The 17,684-nt window shown below is 39.5% G+C and overlaps 1 protein-coding gene across 17 annotated transcripts in view; it reads right to left on the bottom strand.

Annotated features, from left to right (window-relative positions):
• The window catches only part of st3gal3b (ST3 beta-galactoside alpha-2,3-sialyltransferase 3b), a 50,227-nt gene that overhangs the window by 21,494 nt on the left and 11,049 nt on the right, over nucleotides 1-17,684 (bottom strand). For 9 of the 17 annotated variants that reach the window (XR_006380502.1, XR_006380503.1, XM_044220287.1 and 6 more), the window contains 5 exons: nucleotides 11,663-11,725; nucleotides 11,111-11,152; nucleotides 9,810-9,852; nucleotides 8,360-8,452; nucleotides 4,600-4,694 (listed from right to left, as the gene is read on the bottom strand). Coding sequence is in view for 15 of the 17 variants with exons in the window: in XM_044220287.1 (XP_044076222.1) it covers nucleotides 4,600-4,694; nucleotides 8,360-8,452; nucleotides 9,810-9,852; nucleotides 11,111-11,152; nucleotides 11,663-11,725 (336 nt within the window). In the remaining 2 variants the exon portion in view is untranslated. Of the gene's footprint in view, nucleotides 1-4,599; nucleotides 4,695-8,359; nucleotides 8,453-9,180; nucleotides 9,245-9,809; nucleotides 9,853-10,430; nucleotides 10,465-11,110; nucleotides 11,153-11,662; nucleotides 11,726-17,684 lie in introns of those variants that run through there. The other 8 variants (XM_044220296.1, XM_044220293.1, XM_044220299.1 and 5 more) reach the window with 8 other exon arrangements.

Raw genomic sequence — 17,684 nt, 5'->3', positions numbered from 1 at the left:
GAGTGAGAACAAGAGAGTTTAGACTGGGGCCTCAAAGCAGTTTGTAAGACATATTACAGCCCCATTCACCCTGGCTAACGATCCTAATGATTAACCTGCTGAGGAGAGGCGAGCAGAGCAACAGCCCATTGTTTGGATGTGGTGTCGATGTCTGGTGTCAAGCATCACCCCGAGCAGCATAAACACAAGGCCGAGGACCACACCTGGATCCAAGCGGGTGAAAAGTGAAAAATCACAATGGGCAGGACTCTCTTCCAGAGGACGACATGGAAGCTAATTGTGATAAGTACCCGGGGTAAACACTTCAGCAAAGTATGTCTCATGGTAGAGCCAAAGACGAATGGCTGTAGGTTCAGACATTGGTCCAACATGGAACTCTTGAAATGACAAAAATCTTAACTGGTAACACAGAGGAAGGTCGCAAGCATCACATAAAACATAAACACAGACACATTGTTTGAGACTGTAGCCTAAACAATATAAAAATATTATATGATGAGAGAGTGGTATTTGTTAGGCCTGCACTTTAGTAGGTTTTTGACTCAACAACAACTGCCATGCTAAAAAAAGAAAAAATTATTGTTTGATGACTAACTTATCAAGGGTATTGATAAGTGAACAATCCTGAAAAACAGCTGTACGGCCCAAGGTGGTACCATCTATATTTCCATGTTGTAGACTGCATATCTGAGGGGTGTTCAAATCTTTGGCAACAGATTGCTTTGTCTTTCTGGCTGTTTCCTACTATGTGTACAGTATAATGCAGTATATGCATAATTGTGTGTGGGCACCCACAAATATATCCACAGTGAAAACTCATTGGCCCAGTAATATCATTTATCAATACTCTGAATTAGGTGATGAGGACATAACTTGATTCATTTGCTTCACACTACAAGAGGTTCAATACACCGTTGTCTCAATTAAAAAAGGTTTTGCTGTGTTCTGTGTATTTTACTGATGGTTTTTATGAATGTACTTACAAAAATGATAAACCTCTAACATCCAAAGTGTGACCATGTGACTGAGGCAGAGCTAGTGTAAACATCATACTTTGATTATGATTATAATTGCATTAACCTAACCAAAGTAACACATTTGTGTAATCTGCACTCTAATATAAGATCTGACTCCTGTGAATATCTGTCATCAACAACTGCTAGTAGGAAATACCTTATGAAGGCCTCTTTCAGTTAGCTAAATCCTTTTAGCCAACAAGGGCTCATTTTCAAAGCACTGTGCAGTTCTGGGAACTTCTGGGTACTGTAATGTGTACTGATTATTTATACACCAAGCTTTATGATCTTCTGCACATCTTCCAAGTATAACACACAACTGCGTCTCCTATCATCATAGGAGCTAAAGACGGATGTTAACAAGCCTGGTGATATTGAACAACTCCACTCTAAACTAAACATTTAAACATTGTGTCCTCCTGCCCAACAGGTTTCCCAAATAAAGCACATGAAGCTTTGTAGGGCTATGATGAACTAATGATTTTTTGCATAATGTTTTAGTTTAAATGATTATTTAGTACAAAAAATGAAAAAAATAAAATTTAAATAAGAAAGAAAAGCAGCAAATCCTCACATTTGTAATTAGAAAATGTTGGCATTTTTTCATCAGTTTTGTTTGAAAAATGATCTAAACAATTAATCAATTATCAAAATTGTTGTTGATTATTTTTCTGATGATCAACTAATCAACTAATTGTTTCAGCTCTGAGGAGGGGTTTTCTAAAACTAACCTTTTCGTTCCCACTTTGTATTGCAATATTCACCCACTTTATAAACACTTCAGTTCATCAACATACACCACTGTGGTAATAATACATATTGTACCTGTCAACCTTGCTGTAACAAAAAAACAACAAACAAACAGGAGAAGGCTGACAGAAACGAAACAATACTGAAGGATTTAAGCATTAAAACTTTTTCATACAAAACATTTAAAATAAAAATGTTGATTTTCTCTGACTGATGAACATCATCATATAAATAGCTTTACTAAGTTCACTTTGGACTACAGACAGATATTATATATTTAGAGAGTGAATAACATTTAATTTACTCTGAGAATAATTAACAATTAATGCAAAATATAGCCTATTACTCAAATTGACCGTTCAGTGGCTGACTGGCATCCTGCGGTGCTAAAAAGTATGTTTTTTTTCCGACCGAATCAACACAGCTTTACTGTTCTCAGGCTACGGTTGATGTGTGCCAAAGATACCTCTTGGCAGAATAAAAATAAAACTCCCGCCCACCACCACTCCATGTTCCCAATTTGGAATCCTTTGTGGCGTTCTATTCAAGATCCACACGTATCATCTCTCCACATGAGTACCACTAAAAGGGAAACCCCACTGCCATCGCAGCCGTGGAGAAAACAGAAACCAGGTGTGACACTCACACAGGGAGTGCTCTTTTGTGTGTGCATGTGTGTGTGTTCGTATGACAGCGGAGAACTTGCCAGAGCACAAAGGTAACATTCACTGTACCTTTTGCTTCTAAGTGTTGAAAAATATGTGATGTGATATGAGCATGTCACTGAAGCCAGGTTAATGTTATCTCTTCTGTTCCCATGGCACTGTGTACTGGTTTGATATCTGAAGTGCTAGAGTGTGTTAAGGTCAGGGAACAAGTACAAGCACTGTGTGTGGATACACTAGAGTCGGAGTGTTGGGAGACATGAGTTCCCTGGTCCCAAGATAGAATTCATCTCGCAAACAAATGCAAATCACTGATGAGGTTGTTATTATGAGAAAACACGTAAGCCTACGTTGCCTAGATAGTAAATGAACGACTAAAAAATATTAATATATTCTGACTTATGGGCATGGTACAATAAGAGTATTATGAGCTTGAAAAATGTCTTGTTTCAGATTGGCCAAAAAGTTATAACACTGGCTGAGCCAGTTGAAATTTATATAATATGCCATATAGCAGGTTAGTTTCATGGCATTTTTCCACAGTAACACATGCAGACTGTGAGGAGTGCCAGTTTTTAGAGATGTCCCATGTTTAAAAATTAAAATACAGGATTATTTTTGATCTAACACATGCACTCAAAGCTCCTCCTTTCTGAAATATCCTCCAGCTCCAAATAGAGACTGTTTTGGAAACTTGTCTTGGTGGTGTGCTCAAGGACCCTCCAATAGTGATGTTTAAGAGTCAACTGCCAAAAAGCATTTCTTAAACTGAGCTATAATGTCTGAAAATAAAACCAAGAAATAGGGGTGGGGTTTGATAGGTTTTTAACAAATTCAAATCCAGTATCAAATCCACTTATCAAATCTGAATCCTTTCGAATCCCTTATCATTAAGTTTACTTTTCAACATTTGCAAGAAACTTCACCAGCTACTTACTCCAAATACCAGAATAATTTAGTTGATCAGATTAAATTGTTGATATGATATCAAATCAAAAGGTTAACAAGGAGATTCTTAAATTGATGTGAGGGGATCAGGTAGATCATTTCTCTAGAGAAGAGTCACTCTGTTGGTCATTGTTGAACTACAAAAAACACACTCATGTTCAGTGGTGTTACAGACTGATGTGTCTTTTCACTCACAAACAATCTTCGGCTGGATCCAGACACCAGCCGCAGAGATCACATCAACCAGAGAACAGCCAAACTTCTCATTTAAGCCCCTAATAAGCAATTAATGTTAATTAGCTACAGCTGATGTAATCTGCTGCCTGTGATGTCTGTCATTTGAACCAGCGACAGAGAGGAGAGATAAAAGGTTTGATTAGAGTTTTGTTAGCATCAGGAACCGGATCCAAAATGGAACCAGCTATCCATCCCTACCCATAAGTCAAACAATAACCAAGCATGAATGATGCGAGATAGATATTAGGTCTTTTCTTGCATTAAAAAGTCTGCCATTTAGCAGTTTCTGACATCTCCAGTGTTGGACTGTTCATGAATAAACCAACAGCAGGAGTTTTCAAAAGCAGTCCCTGCTTGCATTACTATTTCAAGATAGCATAAATTTGGCAAAGACTAAAGGTGACTAAATGTACACTGTGCTGGATTACTTTACAGCGTAACCAACCTGAGGCAGAATATATTCTGCCAAAAACACCAGCCTCACAACAATGACAAATGATGAAAAGTGCAAAGTGGCAGAACATTGGCATCTGAACCATCAGAGAGAAACCTTGATGATGAAAAGAGCTTAAAATTAAAATAAAAAAAATAAAAAGAGCAGGAATTTGGACATAACAACTAGCTTGGTTTCATACCTCTGAATCGCTGCCCACATCCCTGATTTCTCTTAGAAATAAAACTGTAAATCATCTGGACAATATTGAAAACTCAAATCTGAACTTGATACCAACTCTATCAGATGGTTTATTACTCTGAGATAAAATACTGTACCATGCAGCTGCTGTCAAGCTCCGATACAGCATCTAAACCTCGTAGAAACAGTAGCACTAACAACACAGGCTCAGTGGTGTCTTTAATGCTAGCATGTCTACACACCAGATCAAAAATGTTCCTAGTATTTATGTTTTCATGGACACCATCTAGGTACACATTATTCAAGACGTCAGTAGTGGTAGGTAACTGATGGAATGAACTTTTCTTACCTTGCGTTTTGAATCCGAAGGGAGGTAAGTAATTGCTGACTTTTGCTAGACGCTTGAAGTTTCGATCAAGAAACATGGGTGCTGGTTTCACAAACCTGCAATGAAACGCAAGAAAGGACAGAAGGAGGAAAAGAAATTTTTCATGAGCTGAGCACGAGAAAGAAAAAGAAAAATACATCATGTTGTAATAATGACTTTTCTTAGTATAGCCACTACTGTAACCAACCCCCTATGATTAAGAATGATTTATTTTGTTGTGCATTCCCCCACCACACATTTTCTCCTCTCCATAGCGACCTTGTGGCTTCCCAGAATCTTTGCTCCACCTGGGACAGTAGTGTTAATGACCTGGGCAAAGTTTAAGCCACAAAGTAATAAACAAATTCACTTTTTCTACTGTCATTAATGTAACAGCATCCTCATCTCCCCTGTTAAATCCTCTCAAAAGAAGCAAAGCCTGCACACACATTAGCAAGGTAGCTAAAAACTAAGCTGGTAATAAAAACTGAGAGGCAGGGGGAGCATAACCTATCAACATAACCTCTCCACCGAGGCCTAAATCCCAGCTGACACACAGTTTTGATAAATTTGCTGAGACAACATACTCATGCCAGAATCCTTTTCCTTAAATGCTCTGGGGAAAGACTGTTTCTACAAACTGAGTTAGAGTGGAGGAAGTTGTTCTCACCGTTGCCCCAGTTTAAGGAAAAACACCATAAAACAACAAGAATCCAGGAAATTCACAGAGGGTTGAGTCTGACATATGAAATACCTGTGTTTGCCCATGACAGAGAACAGACAAGTCAACCTACTCCAGCGAGCAGCAAGTCATCCTGCCACATTAAAAAACAAATTGAGTTTGATATTCAAAAACACGTCTGTGACCACTTTTTTTAATGCCCCATGAACTGCTACTTCCAGCATCTCCTCTTCCTTATCCTGTGTCTGTATTAGTGTGTGTGTGTCCCTCTTTGATTAATTGCAGCTCTAAAATCAAAAGAAGCCATTTCCTCTTAGTCACGCCTACGACCCGAGTGTGGCTTCAGGATGGATGTGTGTTTTTATGACCTGCTGTCAAGCTGGGCGGACACGAGAGGAGAGGGAAACAACGTCAGAAAAGAGACAACGAGAGCGGCTAACATGCATGGAGCTCCGTGCATTTCCATGTCTGACCTAAATGATCAATCAGGAGACGCATACAGAAAAGACAGTGCTAGGTGCCTTGGAGAGATCTACTGAGCTGGTGTGTATTATTTTTGTTTATGACAGACAGTTACAGAGATTGTTGTCTCATTACCGGAAACCAGACCACCAGCGATAACTATTGGCTGACAGTTACCCACCACACAAGTTCTCTCTCACTAACCATAAATTATGGCTCCAGCAGCCGACAGACCACACTAAGTGGCAAAGGCATTTTAAACTGGAATCAAGAGAGGACACACAAGCACCATCACACTCCCTTGTTTCTCAGCAGGAATCTTGAATAGCTTGTTACCATAACACTGCCATGGGTTCACAAGAAATATGTGGAGCTCTGAGAAACAATGACCAAACATGGCTGACATTATTGGGAGGCCTTCCGGTTTGCTTAAACCTCTTCCAAGCACCCTAATCGGTCTTTGATACCCTCATTATCCTCCAGTTTTAAAGCATGAAAGCAGAGAGAGACTCAAGAGGAGAGGCAGTTATGTATGACTCTCTCCTCCTCGTCACATCACCTGACAGGGGCACACACACACTCTCAGAGACTTCTGTCCTGCCAAAACAAATGGAGATTCATTAAACCCAAGACTTCTGAGGCCAGAAAGGGTTATAAATGACACAGGACCATTGCAAGTCACCGAGCCCTGACCGACAGTCAGTCACTGACATCCTGACAAAGCAGAGAGACAGGGAGCTGCTTGTTGTTAAATAAAAAGTGAGGGGTCCCAAAACAGCTAACGCGCAGGGACGCATTGTACTCATTTCCTTTGCGAGGTCCATCTCTCACGGGAAATATTTTCATAACCGTGCCGCTTCAAGTTCACTGCCAACACTTGATTTAGGGCTCCAATACAAACAGTTTTGGGTAAAGCGGAGGGGAGGTGTGGAAAATAAATTGGATTCTGCAGGGCAGGCAGGGGCTTCAGAGAAGACAAACATGGAGGAAGCAGGAGATGATTAGAGGGAGAGCCACAGGACCTTACTGCTAGAGGTTAAGTAGGTTTTCTCTAACAGCTGAAGACTTTTAAATTGATCTGTTTTTGCCTGGTAAACATACAAAGCAGACTGAGATAAAGAAAGAACAGACAAGTTAACAAACAAGATGTTAATTGGTCGACTCTCTTTCACACAGGACACAATAAATCACATATTAACTCACGTACTGCACGACTGTATAGGTTCAACCATACACTTACACTCACGCATACATACACACAGGCTTACACAAAGTGCGGCGTTAATTGTCCTCATTGACCTGTGTGGACTGGGTTGAAGGTGGTAGCAATCAGTGGGCTCCCGGTGGGGGTTCTGTGTTTTACAGAACTTTGATCCGACACGTGCGGCTGATTAGAGGAAGTCATTAGGAGGGAGGACATTGTTAACACGTAGCCTCTCAGATAGGTAGAGGGCAGTTCCACAAAAATGCTTCGTCTGTCTTGTTAAGCAGCGCTGCAATTTATAGCTGACAGTGTGGCTGGTGGTGTTGGTTTGTCAATTCATTCAACCTATACACTGTATATATTGTGCCATATGTTTTGGATATCACTTCGAGGTCATCTTATTTTTAAGTGTTTCCCTTTTAAAACAGAATATTGGGGCAGAATATCACATGGGCAGGAAGAGAAAGCCAGTTTTATTAGATTGGACGGTTGGTAGCCGAAAAAAAAAAAAAAAAAGACAAAAATGCAAAATATCTGCATATGCAAAAACGTTAAAAAGGTTTTGTAATATATTGGAAATTGAACTGGTATACTGTATTTTTTTCATCTAAAGCTTTGAACGTCATTATGCATCTTTAGGCAATATATAAATCGGGTTCAATGCTTATGCTTGGAAATGGTTTGGCGAATTTGTCCCATAACTAGGTCAAGTACTGCATTGAAGTGCCACTGGCTATTGTTCAGCAATGCGGTAAATTGCCCCTCTATTAGCTTAGCTCAAGGAATGCTGATAGGACAATGCCCTATAGATCGAGCTGAGATGGGCGGCAAATGGAGGCAAAGAGAAAAATCAAAAGAGCCAATGACATCAGAGAGGGCCGTGGAGGATTGTGTGGACTGTGTGGGCTGGGTACCAGAAAGCTCGTGATGAGTCAGGACAGGAAGTTGGTTGGTGTCGTTCATAGAGAAAGCCTCTAAGGCTCTAGGATACGATAGCAGAAAGATGGGAGACCTTGTACTCGGGTGACAAAGGTTCTTTTGTGTAACAGGGGGATCACAAGGACACAGTTGAGGTTTTGTGGTGGGGGAGAACATGATAGAAACATGATTGAAACTGGGGAAGATTGGATAGGAATGTGGGGGCTTCTCTGTTTCTGACTCAAAACCCTTAAGGCCAAGCTGGCTTGAGGAGTGACATCATGCATCTTGGTATGTTCGAGTAGTAGTTTTAGCTTTTCTCCTGCTGACATCCAATTAAAATGGTTTGTTTGTGAAGCCCCTGATTGTGTATGTGAAGTTCTTAACCCAAGATTAAAAAGGAGCCTGCCTGCATCCAATGCATCTCTACACTGTTATCTGAAATGATGTGTAAAAGAAAGAGCAATCCTTCTCACTTAGGATAGATGGCGGTCATCTTGGCTGCTGCATATCCTGGCTTGCACATTCCTTCACTGAAGTTGCCATATGTGTATGCCAACTCTGGTGGCCTGTACAAAAGGAACAGAGGGAGCGTATAATCAGACACATCATGATAACTGATTATCTATTATACTGACACATTTCTAAGCCTCAAAAACTGAGCTTGTCAAACAATCTGCTTGAGAGATAGGAGAAAAAGGGGTTGCTTAGGAAGTTGGCGAACTGAGCAACAGCAGTATCACCTGTGTGCGGCAAGACAAAGCAGAGGGGCCTTGTTCAAATAATCACACTGGCAGTGCTAAAACTAGAACCTCCAGATTACAAGCATGATCATTAATAACCTGATGTATGCCATGAATCTAGTTCAAATAAACAGGGAGAAGGGAGAGAAGCCCAAGTCTTAGCCACTATATGAGGCCTGAAAATCAGAATTGGCAGGCGAAGGGGCTTGACTGGGGCCTGCTTGTACAATTTGAAGCTCTTTTAAACTAATATAATATATTTCAGTAAACTAGGATGCTGTTCACTTGCAGCTTGGCCTTAATTGGCCTCAAGCTGGCATGTGATTTGGTGAGAATGAAATCTAAGGGGCACTTTTCCATCAGCCAGACCACCAGCGGGAATAAATGACCCGAGTCACAAAACTAATTACTAGCTTTAAGATGAATTGCACTATTGTATGCATGTGCTCTAATGGAGTAATTAATGATACTGTAGATATAATGTAAAGAGCTGTATTAGATAAACTGAACCCATGTGAAAACCACCTTAAAGTGTGTGCTGACATAGTGCTTACAGTGTGTGTAGAGTGCGGACAGATGTGCCCTGCGAGGGTGGTGATGGCAGCATTTGTTTATTGCCTGCATTGTAATGGGGGAGGGGGGCAGAGAAAGGGTCTTAACGTGGCAGTTTAGAGCAAGAGTGTCAAACCAATTCAGGGAATTATACACATATCAACAGATGCGCTGACACAATGACAGCTGCATAATGACTTAATATAGCATGTTCTCACCCTGACAAACCACAGCCGCTCTGGAATCAACGGGAAAACACCAACTACATCTCAGTTCACACAAATCTCTTAATGTATTACTCAGACCACCAATCAAATCTGTGCATTTGTCACCAGGACTTGGTTAGGACTCCAATGAGATGCTATGTGTTTGTTTAAAAAAAAAATCAAGTGAGATTAATTGGCCAAAGGTTTACATTTACATGTTTCCCCATTGGTCAACCAGAACCTGTATGAATAAGTATCCAGTGGAACATGCTGTAAAACATCTAAACGAATGGAGTCAAAGTCTAACTGGGAATAAAGCTGTTCTAAATATAACAAGTTAGAAATATCCCACGCAGTACACGGTGGAGAATTGCTAAACACGTTACATTAAATGACAAAAATGTTTACTAGAAAGAGATACTCACAGTTTTGTGTCCAGCTGCAGCAGAAAGCCCTGCTTATCATACACTGGAAAAGAAAGACAAAAACAAAGATGGAAATGCATTACCATGCAGGTCACAAAGCACATTGATAGAAAGTATGGCATCTTTGGGGTTGAAACTTTATATAGTTGGATCATTAGCTCTGGTCATCCAATCTACATAATTTCAACTATCAGTTGTAGTTGTGAACAACCTGTGCATCTTTCACAGGGAAAACAATATGGCGAATGGAAAAGAAAATAAGCTTTAGAATTAAGGATTTGTGACAAACAAGCAAGGTTAGGGAGAAGCCAGCCAAAACAATCTGTTGAGTTTAAAATAAAGTTAGAAAAGTTAGAGATCACCTATGGACAACCAAAGAGGCAGCCGATAGGTGCCTGGTGAAGCGTTGAGGTAGAAGACAGAAGCACAGAAAACTAGGATGTGGAGAAATGAACTTTATTTTAATGATGTCATTTGAGTATCTACTACTGTCTTATACTGTATGTTATAATGATGCTTACAGGGTCTGTAAACACTTAACAAAATATAGAATAAAACTGTAAAATACTGTGCTACGTTTAACATGAGCATTAGTTGAAAGTAGGAAGAGTGTGGTATTACTCCTGTGGTTGCGGATCTGGTCTTCACAGAGAAGCTGGAGGAGAAAGATAAAGAAAAGGACAATGGGAATGCGTGACGGCTGGCTAGGGAAGGATCCAAGCACTGCCCTGGAGGATGGGGACTTTGCCATCGCAACCAAAATGAGTGAGTGCATGTGTGTGTGCATTATGTTTCTGTTGAAAAGCATAAAGCAGCCAGAGGGCCAAGTCGAGGCAACAGCTTGGGAGAAATTAAAGCAGCAGGGTCCTTCCAGTAAGACAAATGTTGGTCTGTGGAACCTTACAGTATTGTTCACCAAATCTCCTGCAGACTGCTTCAATTGCTAACCATTTGTTACTAAGCCAAGATGACAGGGGGCAGTGTTGTATCACACAGCAGCTTCATGTGTCTGACGATGGCTGAGCAGATGTTTAATTCCTCAGTAGTAGTCATGGGTACCTAATTCAGTATTTGCTCAACTTGTAATAACTTGAATTTACTTTGAAAAACTTTGATTTCCCTGTTAGTAACAGATCTGGTTGACATAGTTGGCCTAATTTTTTTTTTGAAAATGTTGCTAGCTTCCAAACCCAAAATGTGGCCGCTGAAGTATTGCAGGGTTTTAAAAGGTTCTGTCATTTTCTTTTAAATGGCGGAGGGACAACAAGGATGGGTAGGGGTTGGTGGGGCTGCAGATGTACCTGAGCCTACTATTCGTCCCACGGTGATGTCTGTTTCCAACTCTGAAACACAAAATGGTCAGTTAGCCCCGTTTGAGGTCAGTCTGTTATGGCAGCACTGGACTTGAAAATTAAGCCAACTGCAAATGTCAGACATTACAGAGTAAGAAGAGGAGGAGGAGAAGGAAAGGTTAGTAGCTTTAATCCCAGTAGGCTGAATTATAATTCTGAGTCTCAATCTTTACTCAAAGACGGAAAGCCCAATGAAGTGGAAAATTAACTGGAGAAAACCCCCATTGTGTTTTTGTGATTATTATGGCAGTGGTATACTTGAAAGTTACCCATAAGGACTGAATGAGCACAAACATTTTTGGTAATAGAACAGAACAAAACAAAACAAATGATGATAGGTAGATGAAAGTGGAAAAATGGAAAGCTTTCATTGTTGAGTTAGCAGAGATTTATATTCCATGGGGGGGAGGGAACCTTAACAGCCCAGTTTTAAAAAATCACCCGCTTCACAAGAGTTTGACAGTCACCCAGTATAAATAGGCAGAGTCTCAGTGCCTCTACCTGTAATTCTTTTCACTTCTGCCCCTTTAGTCAGGACTACAGCTGTCTCTTCTGCATCCCTCTCTGAAAACAAATAGGGGGTTAAGACACTGAAAAAAGATCATCACTGTAGAGCTGAGCTATTAACCATACAACTATTAACCAAGACCAAAGTACTCAGAATATATTTAAAAAAAAAAAAAAACATTTTCAGCATCAGCATAACACAGACCGTGGCTACGCACAAAATCAAGAAACACACAAAAGAAAAGACAAAAAGAAACCAAACAAAGGTTTTAATGCTGATCCTCTAATGTCTCTACCGTCACTGAAGTGCCATTCATAGAGGATAGTAACAATACAGTATAAATGTTAAAGAATATAAGAGAATGAGTTATTACATAAGTCTGCCTTATTACAGATTTACAGAACAATGTGAAAGATTCCCACCTTTTCTGTAAAATTATGTGTTAAACATGGCTTTAAACATGTTATTATGCCAAAGTTTTGGCCATTCTGCTTCCCCTTTCAGATTAAATTTTATAATTTGTTAACAAATAGATTAAAACTCAGGGCCTTTAATTAAGAACAAAGTTAGCTTCAAACGAAAACCCACACAGGTTTTGGAGGGGAAAAAAAGAAGAAGAAATGTCTCTCTCGCTTCTATCAAAATAATCAGACGACAGCTGCCATATCATTTCGTCCAAATGCCGATGATTAAGCATGACAGAACTACAAAGCCCTCTTCAAAACAGAACAAGAACAACAAGTGCTCCTTGTGACAAAAGGACAGCATAAAATTCTGCAAATGTAAATTGCTGTACAAAAATGTGTTATTTTATAGAAGGCTGCAAGCACAATGCAGCCTCTCCATGTGAGGGCTTCTGGCAGATCAAATTCCCCAATTAGTAAACCTCAAACTCTGTTCCAGCTGAAACTGTATAGCCGTATCACTGATGACCACTACAGCTCTGAGACAAGAGCAGGCAATCCCTGATGTCGAAAACCAAGCTGGGGTCAGAAATATTTAGAGCACGCTCCCTGAACAACTGTTGTATGGAATGCCATTTATTAAATAAATAAATACAATAAAAAAATATTTTAAAAATATGCCTATGAAATAAATGAGGCAATAAATCTATAAATAAAGGTAAATATAAATATATAAATGAGTCAATATAGTTCAATAAATAAATACATTTTTATTTTAAAAAGGACGTTTTTCCAAAAACTTTTTATTTATTTCAGGAGAGTCTTATTTCATAATGCCACAGTAATTTCGCACCTTGCAGGTGTTACTTTCACCCCGAGGTGGTGTTGCTGTTACTAGTTAGTTTGTAACAAAGTAAAACTAAACTGTCAGTTATACACAATAACAACAAACTGACCATACAGTTGTGAAATAATACTAAATCATTATATTAAAAAAACAACCATAATATTCTCTGACCGAAAAAAAAGGTGTAGGCTGAAGCCTAAGCTTATTGTGCCTACACTTAATACTTAAAGCATTACCCTTCCTCTACCCAAAATAGCAGTAAAACAAACACAAAATAAAATATAATAAAGAAATACAACAGCATAAGACAGAAAAAGATAAACAAAGCATAGATAGATCATACGTGTCAGTCATTTCTCAGTGTTGGTCACATCTTTTGTATCTTTTAAATGTAATATGTTTGAACATTTTCTTAAATTTACACATATTAGGCCTACTACATTCTTTTAGTTCATTATTACAACTATTTTATCCTTTAACTGTCACACATCTATTTTTCACATTTATCCATACCATGTTTTTTCAGCCTTATTGACAATTCTTATGGCCCTTTTGCAGTATAAAGATGGCATTTGTGCCATAATGTGTATATTATGTATACAACTATGAGTGAGCCGTATAGAATAAATAGTAAGTTGTGATTCAAGATGTCCTTAGTTTTGTGCAGTACTGCAATGGATTTAGACAGTTTTGATTTGATATGATTTATGTGAGGTTTCCAACAGTGTTTATGGTCTATTATCCCTCCCAAGATTCCCAATTTGTTCACTGTATCCAGAAGTTGCTTCAAGTTTTTCCCTGAGCAAAAATAAATTTATATCATCAGCAAATAACAAAATGTAACAATTTTGACACCTACTTGACACCCAGCACTGAGCCTTGCAAAACCACACAGGTGCCCTTCCTAAGTTCTGAATCAAAATAATTTACTTGAACATACTGATATCTGTTCTCAAGGTAGCTTCTCAACCAGGATTATATTACCCCTCTAATACCATATCTTTCTAGCTTCTTCATAAGTAAACCATGATCAATCTAGTTCCATTACCGCTGGTGAGGTAGACCACTTAGATCGAAATCCATACCATCAGCAAAGCAAACCATTATAAGTGACTATGCTGTTGGGAAGCACTGAATTCAAAAGAAAGTTGGCTGCAACTGCATTATACACCCTAACTTTTGACAAAAGTTGAAGATGACTAGTCTTACACAAGAGTTGGCCAATCCATTTGAATTGGCCGTGTTACGTTATAGGACAGACTCAAAATATAAAACAGTCTTGAAAAAGTTATGTTGTGGGATCCGTGTGTAAGAGTTCATGTTAGGCCATGTCCACATTACGGTGGATAAATCTGAAACCACAATTTACATGTGAAAACAACTTTTCAACTTTTTTTTTTTTTAAACTCCTCCATCCACACTGCACTAAAATGTAAACACAATAAGAAAACGGCAAAAATAAATAAAATAAAATACAAAAAGCGGCTCATCCGACCATATACAACAAATACACAATATATTGCCCAAGTACTGCCCAGACTGTATATGCCCATATATTTCCCAAATACAAAAACCTGTTATCAAGAAACCAAAATTCCATATTTGGGTAACATGATAAGTCAACCATTTCCATGACAACTGAGCAAACTCCATCTGCTGATGAAAGCCATAAGATGTGGCTGTAAGTTCCGGAAAATGTCCAATCAGTGGACCTTGTTCAAACTTGTTCATTATCTGGTAAGCATGATTATTGTACTTGATTTCAGCAGTTTTTAACCTCCCCCTACCCTACCCTAGCCAAACACACAATTTAGTTGTTCCCACTAACATATCTTTTTGTTTCTTTTGTCAAAACACCTAAATGGTTATAAAATAGTGATTTGATTGCACCTCATAAATACTACCTATTAAACAAGGCCAACAATAATTTCTGCCCTGCTGCACCGGGAAAGTCAATCAAATCACTGTTTTGTGCTTGCAAAGTTGTCTCACAACATGAATACAGATCAATGACAACAGCTGTATTGTAATTGGCTATATTGACACTCAAAACAAGCTGGAGGCGATAGAAAGTTTGCTTCATAAACAACATGAGTACCCAATAACGTCTGTGCAGGCACACATCATCGCATCACTTGTACAGCTGCATAATAAGTGCACACAAAAACAATACGGGTTTTTTAGGTTTTAAACAGCAGTTCAGCAGGAGGCCACAGCCACAGCCACAGCCATGCTGTGGTTGTGGCTGTGGCATTCTGTCAGCCACAGCCATTACAGCTACAAAAAGTGCAGGGGTCCTTCATTACTCCAGCCTTACAAGAGTCAAACATCCACTCCAGCTGACAGAGGAATGACAACAGTGACATGAACCTACTTTGAAACTGACACTCCAAGGTAGCCAGCAGGCAGAGTCATAAGATAGTGTAAAAAAAAAATGGCCACAGGAAATGCTACCTATGGCAATTGGTTGAATAATGGAAAAAAATCCTACACAAAAAAAGAAAAAACATTTAGCAAAACAGAGAATGGCTGGTTAAACCCAGCTCCTGTCACAGTCCACTGTGACAAGCACCACACACACACTTTCTACAGGAAGACAGCTTGTCAGGGCTCGGGCTGGTTGAAAATGCGACTAACACGGGATCAGAGACGCTGATTCTGTATTAATAAGGCTCATCGTTTTCATTTTGTCACCGTTTTTCAAATGGTAAGTACCCAGATATTTCACCTGATATTTCATTTATATCCCAGTGCATCTCAAACCTGTGTTTTCTGCTGCAAGAAGACATAAAGAGCCCTATAAACAAGCATTTACTAATGCTATCAAGCAAAGAATGACTGGTAGCAAAAAGGGTATAGAACAGCTACAGAGATGCTTAATGATGTATATGATGAGCAGGGCATAAGCCTCTGTATATTCCATTTGTCTCTGGAGCAGTGAGTGGGTCAAGAATGAGGAAGAGAGATAGATTATCCAGATCTGATCCTCTCAGTGAGACAGCATAGCTTAGCTGACCAGGGCAGAGGGCAGGAGAGACCATCCACATGCTCATCGTTCCCCTTTGACCATCTTTAAGCCAAACATCTGGCACCGCAGTAATGCAGAAAGCCAATATTTCTCACTGCAATCAAAGCGCCTGTCCTTTTGCTTTGTGTTATTGAACACACAGCTTGAGAAATCGCTGTGATTTAGATCACAGCTTAGGTCATCTGCTGACCAGGCTGATCTGCTGTCAGTGAGGCAAGACACAAAAGGAGGATGTTTTTAGAAATACTGATGAGAAATGTTAAGTTAAGCAAACCCAGTTAAAACGAAGTCACATATATCAACTACAGTATTTGGACTAATTTATGTCAGGCAGTTTGCCACAGACACCACAATATGGACAAACTGCAACAGTACATCACATATTGTAAAGTAGAGTCAAGTTCAACAATACAGACAATTTGAAATGCTTGACAGGAGATTCATGCACATTGAACAGGACAAGACCCTTTGACTGTGGGTCTGCTAGATGCCCATAGGACCAGGAACAGGTATGGGTGACTTAAAATAAAGGGGGGCACGGCAAGTTGCGGTATATGGAGAAATAAAAATAAAAAACATTTATAATTAATTTTAACAGTGGCTCATTTGCCATGATTCTTACTGTAACAGTTAATGCACTCAAATACTGTTATATTGTCAATAAGAAAAGATAAATAACACAAATGTCAGTAATGCTCCATCGTAAGACTCTGACCTGTTGATAATTCCTGCAAAACAGCTGCAGCTAGTGCTGGTTTATACAGGGCAGGTACAATGGCCTGACTAAAATGAACACATGAAGACACATTGTAGCAGGGCTCAAGCACTTTGACCATATGCTTAAATTCTGTATTCTCTACGACCCACAGACTGTACATATAGACCGAGAATGGTCGCATATCTGCAGAGATAAACACTCCTATAGCATTAGTTACTGATTTGGCACAGTCTGAATCTGCAGTGAGAGGCTGCCTGAACGCTGTGGGGAGAAGGACTCGCCTTCCAGTCTGTTTTTTTGTCTCGTTCTGCTAATCAACACCAAAGCATCAGTCCTGGCTTCAACATGCCATCCTGAACCATCATATTTCTAAACAGAAACATCCTTCTACCTAAGATCAATGTTGCACATATTTTTGCATCACACAGGCAGCAGTGGGGAAAAGAGTGGACTTCACAGAAATGGGCACATTCCTAGACTAATCCAAACTGGTTAGGTCTATGATTTCAAAAACTTTATAGCAAAACTTTACATTACAGCCAGTGTGAAGATATCAAGGACACAACACAAGGGAAATTCTGTTTAAAAAAGGACTTGAGACAGCATGCTGTTCCTCTGGCTAGGCTCTCAATCTGATTTGAAACACTGACAACTTGTGTTTTCTGCACCAAAAGCTGCTCCCTGAGAATGTTTTCCTAGAAAATATACTCTGCAGGGGGCACAGTCAAGGAAGTTTCAAAACCGTTAAAGAGACATCTTCTAGCCCCCTCTGCTGGATTTTCATAGCTGTTTCAGGGCACCCACACAGTGTGACATCACCCCCAATCATCAGTTCAGGTCCAGATCCAGATCCACCATCATTACTTTTCTAAATATGGACTCAAAAACTCAGGATATCCAACATTTCAAGGAAATCACACTGAGTCATAACCAGCACTCAGACATACCAGGTTTTTTTTTTTTTTTTTAAATAGAAAGTAGAAGACTTCTGCCTCAGTATGTTATAAAAGGGCATTGG

The sequence above is a fragment of the Siniperca chuatsi genome, linkage group LG13 (assembly GCF_020085105.1).
Source record: "Siniperca chuatsi isolate FFG_IHB_CAS linkage group LG13, ASM2008510v1, whole genome shotgun sequence".
Classification (NCBI taxonomy): Eukaryota; Metazoa; Chordata; class Actinopteri; order Centrarchiformes; family Sinipercidae; genus Siniperca; species Siniperca chuatsi.
This window is presented reverse-complemented; position numbering and strand designations above follow the sequence as displayed.